This window comes from Oncorhynchus nerka, linkage group LG19, assembly GCF_034236695.1.
Source record: "Oncorhynchus nerka isolate Pitt River linkage group LG19, Oner_Uvic_2.0, whole genome shotgun sequence".
Taxonomy (NCBI): Eukaryota; Metazoa; Chordata; class Actinopteri; order Salmoniformes; family Salmonidae; genus Oncorhynchus; species Oncorhynchus nerka.
The window spans coordinates 48,765,646-48,780,459 of record NC_088414.1 but is presented as its reverse complement, the minus strand read 5'-3'; the positions used below and the strand labels follow the sequence as shown (position 1 = coordinate 48,780,459).

The 14,814-nt window shown below is 47.2% G+C and overlaps 1 protein-coding gene across 1 annotated transcript in view; it reads right to left on the bottom strand.

Moving 5' to 3' along the window:
* chordc1b (cysteine and histidine-rich domain (CHORD) containing 1b) overlaps positions 1-13,752 on the bottom strand; it is an 89,655-nt gene extending 75,903 nt beyond the window's left edge. Inside the window, exons 1-3 of the mRNA XM_065005007.1 lie at positions 13,535-13,752; positions 11,577-11,626; positions 10,754-10,810 (exon numbers count right to left, since the gene is read on the bottom strand). Coding sequence (XP_064861079.1) covers positions 10,754-10,810; positions 11,577-11,626; positions 13,535-13,598 — 171 coding nt within the window. The 5' untranslated portion in view covers positions 13,599-13,752. The remainder of the gene's footprint in view (positions 1-10,753; positions 10,811-11,576; positions 11,627-13,534) is intronic.
* Positions 13,753-14,814: the final 1,062 nt, after the last annotated feature.

The following is a 14,814-nucleotide window of genomic DNA, read 5'->3' as shown; positions in this document are numbered from 1 at the left end:
AGTGGTGTAGACTGTAGACTGTAGTGGTGTAGACTGTAGACTGTAGTGGTGTAGACTGTAGACTGTAGTGGTGTAGACTGTAGACTGTAGTGGTGTAGACTGTAGTGGTGTAGACTGTAGACTGTAGTGGTGTAGACTGTAGTGGTGCTGACTGTAGTGGTGTAGACTGTAGTGGTGCTGACTGTAGTGGTGTAGACTGTAGACTGTAGTGGTGTAGACTGTAGACTGTAGTGGTGCTGACTGTAGTGGTGCTGACTGTAGTGGTGCTGACTGTAGTGGTGCTGACTGTAGTGGTGCTGACTGTAGTGGTGTAGACTGTAGTGGTGTAGACTGTAGTGGTGCTGACTGTAGTGGTGCTGACTGTAGTGGTGCTGACTGTAGTGGTGTAGACTGTAGTGGTGCTGACTGTAGTGGTGCTGACTGTAGTGGTGCTGACTGTAGTGGTGTAGACTGTAGTGGTGTAGACTGTAGACTGTAGTGGTGTAGACTATAGTGGTGTAGACTGTAGTGGTGTAGACTGTAGACTGTAGTGGTGTAGACTGTAGTGGTGCTGACTGTAGTGGTGCTGACTGTAGTGGTGCTGACTGTAGACTGTAGTGGTGTAGACTGTAGTGGTGCTGACTGTAGTGGTGCTGACTGTAGTGGTGTAGACTGTAGTGGTGTAGACTGTAGTGGTGTAGACTGTAGTGGTGTAGACTGTAGACTGTAGTGGTGTAGACTGTAGTGGTGTAGACTGTAGTGGTGTAGACTGTTGACTGTAGTGGTGTAGACTGTAGTGTGTAGACTGTAGTGGTGTAGACTGTAGACTGTAGTGGTGTAGACTGTAGTGGTGTAGACTGTAGTGGTGTAGACTGTAGACTGTAGTGGTGTAGTGGTGCTGACTGTAGTGGTGTAGACTGTAGTGGTGCTGACTGTAGTGGTGTAGACTGTAGACTGTAGTGGTGTAGACTGTAGACTGTAGTGGTGTAGACTGTAGTGGTGCTGACTGTAGTGGTGCTGACTGTAGTGGTGCTGACTGTAGTGGTGCTGACTGTAGTGGTGCTGACTGTAGTGGTGCTGACTGTAGTGGTGCTGACTGTAGTGGTGTAGACTGTAGTGGTGCTGACTGTAGTGGTGCTGACTGTAGTGGTGCTGACTGTAGTGGTGTAGACTGTAGTGGTGCTGACTGTAGTGGTGCTGACTGTAGTGGTGCTGACTGTAGTGGTGCAGTACTGTAGTGGTGTAGACTGTAGTGGTGTGACTGTAGTGGTGTAGACTGTAGTGGTGTAGACTGTAGTGGTGTAGACTGTAGAGACTGTAGTGGTGTAGACTGTAGTGGTGTAGACTGTAGTGGTGCTGACTGTAGTGGTGTGACTGAGACTGTAGTGGTGTAGACTGTAGTGGTGCTGACTGTTGACTGTGGTGTAGACTGTAGTGGTGTAGACTGTAGTGGTGCTGACTGTAGTGGTGTAGACTGTAGTGGTGTAGACTGTAGTGGTGTAGACTGTAGTGGTGTAGACTGTAGTGGTGTAGACTGGTGTAGACTGTAGTGGTGTAGACTGTAGTGGTGTAGACTGTAGACTGTAGTGGTGTACTGTAGTGGTGTAGACTGTAGTGGTGTAGACTGTAGTGGTGTAGACTGTAGTGGTGTAGACTGTAGTGGTGTAGTGTGGTGTAGACTGTAGTGGTGTAGACTGTAGTGGTGTAGACTGGTGTAGTAGTGGTGTAGACTGTAGTGTGTAGACTGTAGTGGTGTAGACTGTAGTGGTGTAGACTGTAGTGGTGTAGTGGTGTAGTGGTGTAGACTGTAGTGGTGTGACTGTAGTGGTGCTGACTGTAGTGGTGTAGACTGACTGTAGTGGTGTAGACTGTAGTGGTGTGTAGACTGTAGTGGTGTAGACTGTAGTGGTGGTGTAGACTGTAGTGGTGTAGACTGTAGTGGTGTAGACTGACTGTAGTGGTGTAGTAGTGGTAGACTGGTGGTGTAGACTGTAGTGGTGTAGACTGTAGTGGTGGTGTAGACTGTAGTGGTGTAGACTGTAGTGGTGACTGTAGACTGTAGTGGTGTAGACTGTAGTGGTGTAGACTGTAGTGGTGTAGACTGTAGTGGTGTGTAGACTGTAGTGGTGTAGACTGTAGACTGTAGTGGTGTAGACTGTAGTGGTGTAGACTGTAGACTGTAGTGGTGTAGACTGTAGTGGTGTAGACTGTAGTGGTGTGTAGACTGTAGACTGTAGTGGTGTAGACTGTAGTGGTGTAGACTGTAGTGGTGTAGACTGTAGACTGTAGTGGTGTAGACTGTAGTGGTGTAGACTGTAGACTGTAGTGGTAGACTGTAGTGGTGTAGACTGTAGTGGTGTAGACTGTAGTGGTGTAGACTGTAGTGGTGTAGACTGTAGACTGTAGTGGTGTAGACTGTAGTGGTGTAGACTGTAGACTGTAGTGTGTAGACTGTAGTGGTGTAGACTGTAGTGGTGTAGACTGTAGTGGTGTAGACTGTAGTGGTGTAGACTGTAGTGGTGTAGACTGTAGTGGTGTACTGTAGTGGTGTAGACTGTAGTGGTGTACTGTAGAGACTGTAGTGTGTAGACTGTAGTGGTGTAGACTGTAGTGGTGTAGACTGTAGTGGTGTAGACTGTAGTGGTGTAGACTGTAGACTGTAGTGGTGTAGACTGTAGTGGTGTAGACTGTAGTGGTGTAGACTGTAGTGGTGCTGACTGTAGTGGTGTAGGCTGTACTGTAGTGGTGTAGACTGTAGTGGTGACTGTAGACTGTAGTGGTGTAGACTGTAGTGTGTAGACTGTAGACTGTAGTGGTGTAGACTGTAGTGGTGTAGACTGTAGTGGTGTGTAGACTGAGACTGTAGTGGTGTAGACTGTAGTGGTGTAGACTGTAGTGGTGTAGACTGTAGTGGTGTAGACTGTAGACTGTAGTGGTGTAGACTGTAGACTGTAGTGTAGACTGTAGACTGTAGTGGTGTAGACTGTACTGTAGTGGTGTAGACTGTAGACTGTAGTGGTGTAGACTGTAGTGGTGCTAGACTGTAGACTGTAGACTGTAGTGGTGTAGACTGTAGTGGTGTAGACTGAGACTGTAGTGGTGTAGACTGTAGTGGTGTACTGTAGTGGTGTAGACTGTAGTGGTGTAGACTGTGGTGTAGACTGTAGACTGTAGTGGTGTAGACTGTAGTGGTGTGTAGACTGTAGTGGTGTAGACTGTAGTGGTGTAGACTGACTGTAGACTGTGTGGTGTAGACTGTAGTGGTGACTGTAGACTGTAGTGGTGTAGACTGTAGTGGTGTAGACTGTGTAGTGGTGTAGACTGTAGTGGTGTAGACTGTACTGTAGTGGTGTAGACTGTAGTGGTGTAGACTGTAGTGGTGTAGACTGTAGTGGTGTAGACTGTAGTGGTGCTGACTGTAGTGGTGCTGACTGTAGTGGTGTAGACTGTAGTGGTGTAGACTGTAGTGGTGTAGACTGTAGTGGTGCTGACTGTAGTGGTGTAGACTGTAGACTGTAGTGGTGTAGACTGTAGACTGTAGTGGTGTAGACTGTAGTGGTGTAGACTGTAGACTGTAGTGGTGTAGACTGTAGACTGTAGTGGTGTAGACTGTAGTGGTGTAGACTGTAGACTGTAGTGGTGTAGACTGTAGTGGTGCTGACTGTAGTGGTGTAGACTGTAGTGGTGCTGACTGTAGTGGTGTAGACTGTAGACTGTAGTGGTGTAGACTGTAGACTGTAGTGGTGTAGACTGTAGTGGTGCTGACTGTAGTGGTGCTGACTGTAGTGGTGCTGACTGTAGTGGTGCTGACTGTAGTGGTGCTGACTGTAGTGGTGTGACTGTAGTGGTGCTGACTGTAGTGGTGTGACTGTAGTGGTGCTGACTGTAGTGGTGCTGGTGCTGACTGTAGTGGTGTAGACTGTAGTGGTGCTGACTGTAGTGGTGCTGACTGTAGTGGTGCTGACTGTAGTGGTGTAGACTGTAGTGGTGTAGACTGTAGACTGTAGTGGTGTAGACTATAGTGGTGTAGACTGTAGTGGTGTAGACTGTAGACTGTAGTGGTGTAGACTGTAGTGGTGCTGACTGTAGTGGTGCTGACTGTAGTGGTGCTGACTGTAGACTGTAGTGGTGTAGACTGTAGTGGTGCTGACTGTAGTGGTGCTGACTGTAGTGGTGTAGACTGTAGTGGTGTAGACTGTAGTGGTGTAGACTGTAGTGGTGTAGACTGTAGTGGTGTAGACTGTAGACTGTAGTGGTGTAGACTGTAGTGGTGTAGACTGTAGTGGTGTAGACTGTTGACTGTAGTGGTGTAGACTGTAGTTGTGTAGACTGTAGTGGTGTAGACTGTAGTGGTGTAGACTGTAGTGGTGTAGACTGTAGTGGTGTAGACTGTAGACTGTAGTGGTGTAGTGGTGCTGACTGTAGTGGTGTAGACTGTAGTGGTGCTGACTGTAGTGGTGTAGACTGTAGACTGTAGTGGTGTAGACTGTAGACTGTAGTGGTGTAGACTGTAGTGGTGCTGACTGTAGTGGTGCTGACTGTAGTGGTGCTGACTGTAGTGGTGCTGACTGTAGTGGTGCTGACTGTAGTGGTGCTGACTGTAGTGGTGCTGACTGTAGTGGTGTAGACTGTAGTGGTGTAGACTGGTGCTGACTGTAGTGGTGCTGACTGTAGTGGTGCTGACTGGTGTAGACTGGTGGTGCTGACTGTAGTGGTGCTGACTGTAGTGGTGCTGACTGTAGTGGTGTAGACTGTAGTGGTGTAGACTGTAGTGGTGTAGACTGTAGACTGTAGTGGTGTAGACTATAGTGGTGTAGACTGTAGTGGTGTAGACTGTAGACTGTAGTGGTGTAGACTGTAGTGGTGCTGACTGTAGTGGTGCTGACTGTAGTGGTGCTGACTGTAGACTGTGTGGTGCTGACTGTAGTGGTGCTGACTGTAGACTGTGGTGTAGACTGTAGTGGTAGACTGTAGTGGTGTAGACTGTAGTGGTGTAGACTGTAGACTGTAGTGGTGTAGACTGTAGTGGTGTAGACTGTAGTGGTGTAGACTGTAGACTGTAGTGGTGTAGACTGTAGTTGTGTAGACTGTGTGTAGACTGTAGTGGTGTAGACTGTAGTGGTGTAGACTGTAGTGGTGTAGTGGTGTAGTGGTGTAGACTGTAGTGGTGTAGACTGTAGTAGTGTAGACTGTAGTGGTGTACTGTAGTGGTGTAGACTGTAGTGGTGTAGACTGTAGTGGTGCTGACTGTAGTGGTGCTGACTGACTGTAGTGGTGTAGACTGTAGACTGTAGTGGTGTAGACTGTAGTGGTGTAGACTGTAGTGACTGTAGACTGTAGTGGTGTAGACTGTAGTGGTGTAGACTGTAGTGGTGTAGACTGTAGACTGTGGACTGTAGACTGTAGTGGTGTAGACTGTAGTGGTGTAGACTGTAGTGGTGTAGACTGTAGACTGTAGTGGTGTAGACTGTAGTGGTGTAGACTGTAGACTGTAGTGGTGTAGACTGTAGACTGTAGAGGTGTAGACTGTAGTGTAGTGGTGTAGACTGTAGTGGTGTAGACTGTAGACTGGTGTAGACTGTAGTGGTGTAGACTGTAGTGGTGTACTGACTGTAGTGGTGTAGACTGTAGTGGTGTAGACTGTAGTGGTGTAGACTGTAGTGGTGTAGACTGTAGACTGTAGACTGTGTGGTGTAGACTGTACTGTGGGTGTAGACTGTAGTGGTGTAGACTGTAGTGGTGTAGACTGTAGACTGTAGTGGTGTAGACTGTAGTGGTGTAGACTGTAGACTGGTGACTGTAGACTGTAGAGGTGTAGACTGTAGACTGTGGTGTAGACTGTAGTGGTGTGGTGTAGACTGTAGTGGTGTAGACTGTAGACTGTGTGGTGTAGACTGTAGACTGTAGTGGTGTAGACTGAGTGGTGTAGACTGTAGTGGTGTAGACTGTAGTGGTGTAGACTGTAGACTGTAGTGGTGTAGACTGTAGACTGTAGAGGTGTAGTGTAGACTGTAGACTGTAGTGGTGTAGACTGTAGACTGTAGTGTAGACTGTAGAGACTGTAGTGGTGTAGACTGTAGTGGTGTAGACTGTAGACTGTAGTGGTGTAGACTGTAGTGGTGTAGACTGTAGTGGTGTAGACTGTAGACTGTAGTGGTGTAGACTGTAGTGGTGCTGACTGTAGACTGTAGTGGTGTAGACTGTAGTGGTGCTGACTGTAGACTGTAGTGGTGTAGACTGTAGTGGTAGTGGTGTAGACTGTAGACTGTAGTGGTGTAGACTGTAGTGGTGTAGACTGTAGTGGTGTAGACTAGTGGTGTAGACTGTAGACTGTAGTGGTGTAGACTGTAGTGGTGTAGACTGTAGTGGTGCTGACTGTAGACTGTAGTGCTGACTGTAGTGGTGTAGACTGTAGTGGTGTAGACTGTAGTGGTGTAGACTGTAGTGGTGCTGAACTGTAGTGGTGTAGACTGTAGACTGTAGTGGGTGCTGAGACTGTAGACTGTAGTGGTGTAGACTGTAGACTGTAGTGGTGTAGACTGTAGACTGTAGTGGTGTAGACTGTAGACTGTAGTGGTGTAGACTGTAGACTGTAGTGGTAGACTGTAGACTGTAGTGGTGTAGACTGTAGTGGTGCTGACTGTAGTGGTGTAGACTGTAGTGGTGCTGACTGTAGTGGTGTAGACTGTAGTGGTGCTGACTGTAGTGGTGTAGACTGTAGACTGTAGTGGTGTAGACTGTAGTGGTGCTGACTGTAGTGGTGCTGACTGTAGTGGTGCTGACTGTAGTGGTGCTGACTGTAGTGGTGCTGACTGTAGTGGTGTAGACTGTAGTGGTGTAGACTGTAGTGGTGCTGACTGTAGTGGTGCTGACTGTAGTGGTGTAGACTGTAGTGGTGCTGACTGTAGTGGTGCTGACTGTAGTGGTGCTGACTGTAGTGGTGTAGACTGTAGTGGTGTAGACTGTAGTGGTGTAGACTGTAGACTGTAGTGGTGTAGACTATAGTGGTGTAGACTGTAGTGGTGTAGACTGTAGACTGTAGTGGTGTAGACTGTAGTGGTGCTGACTGTAGTGGTGCTGACTGTAGTGGTGCTGACTGTAGTGGTGCTGACTGTAGACTGTAGTGGTGTAGACTGTAGTGGTGCTGACTGTAGTGGTGCTGACTGTAGTGGTGTAGACTGTAGTGGTGTATACTGTAGTGGTGTAGACTGTAGTGGTGTAGACTGTAGTGGTGTAGACTGTAGACTGTAGTGGTGTAGACTGTAGTGGTGTAGACTGTAGTGGTGTAGACTGTTGACTGTAGTGGTGTAGACTGTAGTGGTGTAGACTGTAGTGGTGTAGACTGTAGTGGTGTAGACTGTAGTGGTGTAGACTGTAGTGGTGTAGACTGTAGACTGTAGTGGTGTAGTGGTGTAGACTGTAGTGGTGTAGACTGTAGTGGTGTAGACTGTAGTGGTGTAGACTGTAGTGGTGTAGACTGTAGTGGTGTAGACTGTAGTGGTGTAGGCTGTAGTGGTGCTGACTGTAGTGGTGCTGACTGTAGTGGTGCTGACTGTAGTGGTGTAGACTGTAGACTGTAGTGGTGTAGACTGTAGTGGTGTAGACTGTAGTGGTGCTGACTGTAGTGGTGTAGACTGTAGTGGTGTAGACTGTAGTGGTGTAGACTGTAGTGGTGTAGACTGTAGTGGTGTAGACTGTAGACTGTAGTGGTGTAGACTGTAGACTGTAGTGGTGTAGACTGTAGTGGTGTAGACTGTAGTGGTGTAGACTGTAGACTGTAGTGGTGTAGACTGTAGTGGTGTAGACTGTAGACTGTAGTGGTGTAGACTGTAGACTGTAGAGGTGTAGACTGTAGACTGTAGTGGTGTAGACTGTAGTGGTGTAGACTGTAGACCGTAGACTGTAGTGGTGTAGACTGTAGTGGTGTAGACTGTAGTGGTGTAGACTGTAGTGGTGTAGACTGTAGACTGTAGTGGTGTAGACTGTAGTGGTGTAGACTGTAGTGGTGTAGACTGTAGACTGTAGTGGTGTAGACTGTAGTGGTGCTGACTGTAGACTGTAGACTGTAGACTGTAGTGGTGTAGACTGTAGTGGTGCTGACTGTAGACTGTAGTGGTGTAGACTGTAGTGGTGCTGACTGTAGACTGTAGTGGTGTAGACTGTAGACTGTAGTGGTGTAGACTGTAGTGGTGTAGACTAGTGGTGTAGACTGTAGACTGTAGTGGTGTAGACTGTAGTGGTGTAGACTGTAGTGGTGTAGACTGTAGTGGTGTAGACTGTAGTGGTGTAGACTGTAGTGGTGTAGACTGTAGTGGTGTAGACTGTAGTGGTGCTAACTGTAGACTGTAGTGGTGTAGACTGTAGTGGTGTAGACTGTAGTGGTGCTGACTGTAGTGGTGTAGACTGTAGTGGTGTAGACTGTAGTGGTGTAGACTGTAGTGGTGTAGACTGTAGTGGTGCTGACTGTAGTGGTGCTGACTGTAGTGGTGCTGACTGTAGTGGTGTAGACTGTAGACTGTAGTGGTGTAGACTGTAGACTGTAGTGGTGTAGACTGTAGACTGTAGTGGTGTAGACTGTAGACTGTAGTGGTGTAGACTGTAGTGGTGCTGACTGTAGTGGTGTAGACTGTAGTGGTGTAGACTGTAGTGGTGCTGACTGTAGTGGTGTAGACTGTAGACTGTAGTGGTGTAGACTGTAGACTGTAGTGGTGTAGACTGTAGTGGTGCTGACTGTAGTGGTGCTGACTGTAGTGGTGTAGACTGTAGTGGTGTAGACTGTAGTGGTGTAGACTGTAGTGGTGCTGACTGTAGTGGTGCTGACTGTAGTGGTGCTGACTGTAGTGGTGCAGACTGTAGTGGTGCTGACTGTAGTGGTGCTGACTGTAGTGGTGCAGACTGTAGTGGTGCTGACTGTAGTGGTGTAGACTGTAGTGGTGCTGACTGTAGTGGTGCTGAGACTGTAGTGGTGTAGACTATAGTGGTGTAGACTGTAGTGGTGTAGACTGTAGTGGTAGTGGTGTAGACTGTAGTGGTGCTGACTGTAGTGGTGCTGACTGTAGTGGTGCTGACTGTAGACTGTAGTGGTGTAGACTGTAGTGGTGCTGACTGTAGTGGTGCTGACTGTAGTGGTGTAGACTGTAGTGGTGTAGACTGTAGTGGTGTAGACTGTAGTGGTGTAGACTGTAGTGGTGCTGACTGTAGTGGTGTAGACTGTAGTGGTGCTGACTGTAGTGGTGCTGACTGTAGTGGTGCTGACTGTAGTGGTGCTGACTGTAGACTGTAGTGGTGCTGACTGTAGTGGTGCTGACTGTAGACTGGTGTAGACTGTAGTGGTGCTGACTGTAGTGGTGCTGACTGTAGTGGTGCTGACTGTAGACTGTAGTGGTGCTGACTATAGACTGTAGTGGTGTAGACTGTAGTGGTGCAGACTGTAGTGGTGCAGACTGTAGTGGTGCAGACTGTAGTGGTGCAGACTATAGTGGTGCAGACTGTAGTGGTGCTGACTGTAGTGGTGCTGACTGTAGTGGTGCAGACTGTAGTGGTGCTGACTGTAGTGGTGTAGACTGTAGTGGTGCAGACTGTAGTGGTGCTGACTGTAGTGGTGCTGACTGTAGTGGTGCTGACTGTAGTGGTGGTGACTGTAGTGGTGGTGACTGTAGTGGTGGTGACTGTAGTGGTGTAGACTGTAGACTGTAGTGGTGTAGACTGTAGTGGTGTAGACTGTAGTGGTGTAGACTGTAGTGGTGGTGACTGTAGACTGTAGTGGTGTAGACTATAGTGGTGTAGACTGTAGTGGTGTAGACTGTAGTGGTGTAGACTGTAGTGGTGGTGACTGTGTAGTGGTGTAGACTGTAGTGGTGTAGACTATAGTGGTGTAGACTGTAGACTGTAGTGGTGCTGACTGTAGTGGTGTAGACTGTAGTGGTGTAGTCATGCTGACTGTAGTGGTGCTGACTGTAGTGGTGTAGACTGTAGACTGTAGTGGTGCTGACTGTAGTGGTGCTGACTGTAGTGGTGTAGACTGTAGTGGTGCTGACTGTAGACTGTAGTGGTGCTGACTGTAGTGGTGCAGACTGTAGTGGTGTAGACTGTAGTGGTGTAGACTGTAGTGGTGTAGACTGTAGTGGTGTAGACTGTAGTGGTGTAGACTGTAGTGGTGCTGACTGTAGTGGTGCTGACTGTAGTGGTGCTGACTGTAGTGGTGCTGACTGTAGTGGTGCTGACTGTAGTGGTGTAGACTGTAGTGGTGTAGACTGTAGTGTGTAGTGGTGTAGAAGACTATAGTGGTGTAGACTGTAGTGGTGTAGACTGTAGACTGTAGTGGTAGACTGTAGTGGTGTAGACTGTAGACTGTAGTGGTGTAGACTGTAGTGGTGTAGACTGTAGTGGTGTAGACTGTAGTGGTGCTGACTGTAGTGGTGCTGACTGTAGTGGTGCTGACTGTAGTGGTGCTGACTGTAGTGGTGTAGACTGTAGTGGTGTAGACTGTAGTGGGGTAGACTGTAGTGGGGTAGACTGTAGTGGGGTAGACTGTAGTGGTGTAGACTGTAGACTGTAGTGGTGTAGACTGTAGTGGTGTAGACTGTAGACTGTGCTGGTGTAGACTGTAGACTGTGCTGGTGTAGACCATAGACTGTAGTGGTGCTTTGATATACATGGCTATGTAGCAATGTCAACATAGATAATGTAAAGACATTACAAACACCACTTACTGCTGGGATAACCTGGTAGCCATTCTGTCATCGTTGTCATGACAACAAAAAGGTTAACTTACAGCAATGCTGAGGAAGTCAGAGAAGTCTGTGGTTCTCCTCTTACAGCACGACCAACCCTGGAGAAGAGACAGACAGAAGGTTGTCAGAGAGAGACCAGCCCTGAAGAGACAGACAGGAGGTTGTCAGAGAGAGACCAGCCCTGAAGAGACAGACAGAAGGTTGTCAGAGAGAGACCAGCCCTGGAGAGGAGACAGACAGGAGGTTGTCAGAGAGAGACCAGCCCTGAAGAGACAGACAAGAGGTTGTCAGAGAGAGACCAGCCCTGAAGAGACAGACAGAAGGTTGTCAGAGAGAGACCAGCCCTGGAGAGGAGACAGACAGAAGGTTGTCAGAGAGAGAGAGACCAACCCTGGAGAGACAGACAGGAGGTTGTCAGAGAGAGAGAGACCAACCCTGGAGAGACAGACAGGAGGTTGTCAGAGAGAGAGAGACCAACCCTGGAAAGACAGACAGGAGGTTGTCAGAGAGAGACCAGCCCTGGAGAGGAGACAGGGGGTTGTCAGAGAGAGACCAGCCCTGGAGAGGAGACAGGGGGTTGTCAGAGAGAGACCAACCCTGAAGAGACAGACAGGAGGTTGTCAGAGAGAGAGAGACCAGCCCTGAAGAGACAGACAGAAGGTTGTCAGAGAGAGACCAGCCCTGGAGAGACCGACAGGAGGTTGTCAGAGAGAGACCAGCCCTGGAGAGGAGACAGGGGGTTGTCAGAGAGAGACCAACCCTGAAGAGACAGACAGGAGGTTGTCAGAGAGAGAGAGACCAGCCCTGGAGAGGAGACAGGAGGTTGTCACAGAGAGAGAGTGAGTATGTGTGTATTCCTTTTACCTTCAGTGCATCGTGGAACACAGGAACTCCAGGGTGGTGGGTACAGGCATCTAATGAGGGAGACAGAGAGAGGGGGAGACAGAGAGAGGAAGGGAGACAGAGAGAGGAAGGGAGACAGAGAGAGGAAGGGAGACAGAGAGAGAGAGACAGAGAGAGAGAGAGCCTCATTACTTCCCTACTTCATTTGCACACGCTGTATACAGATTTTCTATTGTGTTATTGACTGTACGTTTGTTTATTCCATGTGTAACTCTGTGTTGTTGTTTTTGTCGCACTGCTTTGCTTTATCTTGGCCAGGTCGCAGTCGGAAATCATAACTTGTTCTCAACTGGCCTACCTGGTTAAATAAAGGTGAAATAAAAAAACAACATGAAAACGGTAGGCTCTCCCTCAGTTATACACATCAACAACAAGATCAACAACTAATGCTAGCCAGAGCAAGATGAGCTAAAATCTAACGAAGGAACTTTAGATGAACCCTCTCAAACAGTTTCAGCTAGTTGGCTGTCAGAATTGCACTGATAAAGAATGGGGAAGCACCCACGCTAACTGGCTAAAGCTGGCTAGCTAACTACTTCCAGACACAAACGAGAAAACACCTCACTGACCATTTTACTTGCCGTAGCAGAGCTGGTTATCTAGAGCGTTCTTAACTAACCTACGTTTTACTGTGCTATTCAGACGAAAGTGCTCTGAAATCAGAGCAGATTCCAGACTGAATTTACAAATGCAATAGATATGCTAACTGGGTAACTTAACAGCCGTTCAACTTCTTGCTAGCTAACCAAATGATAACTGCATCTCTAGTTGTGTAACGTTATAGCCCCCGGAAGGAAAACAATATGACAGGGGAAAGTCACGGTCACTCATTCACTCCTCCAATGGCATGACATCCTTCTAGCAGTTAGCTAGCTAACGCTGAATTTTTTCCTACACGTATGGAATTTACTTTTCTTTTGTAAATGTCTTTTTTTTCTTCCCCCAGTCCAGTTGGTGGCGATAACAAAACCTGAGTGTAGTTAGACATAAAAAGAAGAAGATTCACACGTCATCACGTAGAGGCAGCACGACGTATTCTAATCCTATTTTGAATATTCGATGAGGGTTGTTGACGTCAGCCGCACGTATTCAACGTATAGATGCTATGCTTTTACTAGCCTCAACTATGAATATGTATAGCCATCTGCCGATATAAAGTGTTTGTTTTTAAATCAACATTCCCGGGGTGTCACTTGTCCTACTTAAATCCGAACACTAGTAACAATTTAAGCATTAAGAAACTTTCATTCGATTAAATACAACCTCACGTAGCGAATAAGCCCTACATACAACAATTCCTGGTTTGGGTGGACGAAATGGGCCACATGCTGGAGGGAGACATATTTCGGCCGCAATCTCTTCCTCGATACGTGGTGTTGAATCCGCAAAGTAACGTTAGTGCTTTGAAAACTGCATCGAAGTGTCGGCGCTTCGCTATCAAATCACCCCGTCACTAATGAAATGATAACGATAGTCCCCTAAACGGGTATTCCCATTTAATAAAGAGAGTACTTGTTAACGTCGCTAGCAACAGTAGCTACTAGAGACCTACGAGGTAGTAACTAACGTTAGCTACTGTACTGTAACGCTGCTAGCTAAGAATCAAAACATTCACATGAGCCAAATACAACAGGTGTAGACTACATTGAAATACTTACATAGGAGCCCTTCCCATTGATTCAGAGTTTAAAAATACATATGAACAAATCCAAATAGCAAGAAGAGGAATAAACTACCGGGTGTAAGTTACAAGGGGACAGATCAATGGGCAGGGTAAAAAGACTAGGCATCACGTTTGATATTGTTCAACGTGTTAGCTAGTTGTAATAGTACAGATGAATACATGCTTTTATCACCAAACTGAGCATGTTGCCTTATGTAGTTTCAAGTTAACGCTAGGCTAACGTTGGCTAGCTTACCCTCAGGGTTGTTGTCCGCCTCAAAACGTTGACCACATCCTTTGTTGTAACACAGAAGCGACATTGGTACTAACAACAAGTTACATCAAACCCCACTGTAAACGGATAAACCGATGAATTAAAGATGTTGAGGATAAAAGATGTGCTGGAACTAGTAGCCTGACAACTTATCCGTGCATCCGTTCTCCGATACTTCCGGAAATGACCGATGTGACTCGGGAAACATCGACGACAACGACCGCTTCGTTCAATGTCAAGAAATCTTGGCGGTGCGCTTCTTTCTGATCAAGTGACAGTATTGAAGAAAGTAGACTGTCATTCTGTCCGTTTAATGTTAAACCATTTTGGCAGTTACACTCTGACAATACAATGCTTATGAACTATTCTCAGCTTTAAACTACCAAATAAAGAAACAGCAACGTGGGTATGCGCAATGGGGGAAAAAAGAATCAAAATAGGCTCGCTATTGCTATTGTACTAGTCTTATATGGTTTGCGAGCCTACTAAGCATTGCTAGCGAGTGCCTCAAATGGGGAATAATCATCAGAACATTTACATCATAATTCTTCCTACTACTGATACACTATTTATACAAAAGTATGAGGACACCACTTCACATTAGTGGATTCTGCTATTTCAGCCACACCCGTTGCTGGCAGGTGTATACAATCGAAACACACAGCCATGCAATCTCCATAGACAAACATTGTCAGTAGAATGGCCTGAAGAACTCAGTGACTTTCAGAGTGGCACCGTCATAGGATCCAACCTTTCCAACAAGTCATTTCATCACGTCTGCCCTGCTAGAGCTGCCCCAGTCAACTGTAAGTGCTGTTATTGTGAATGTCTAGGCACAGCAATGGTTCAGCCCTTAAAGTGGTCGGCCACACAAGCTCACAGAACAGGACAGCGCATAGTGCGTAAAAATCATCTGTCCTTTGTTGCAACACGAAATACTGAGTACCAAACTACCTATGGAAGCAACATCAGCACAATAACTGTTTGTTGGGAGCTTCATGAAATGGGTTTCCATGGCTGAGCAGCCGCACACAAGGCTAAGATCACCATGTGCAATGCCAAGCGTCATCTGGAGTGGTGTAAAGATCGCTGCTATTGGACTCTGCAGCAGTGTAAACACGTTATCTGGAGTGATGAATTACGCTTCACCATCCGGCAGTCAAAAGGATTCATCTGGGTTTAGTGGATGCCAGGAGAAAGCTACCTACCCCAATGCATAGTGCCAACTGTAAAGTTTGGTGGAGGAGGAATGATGGTCTGGG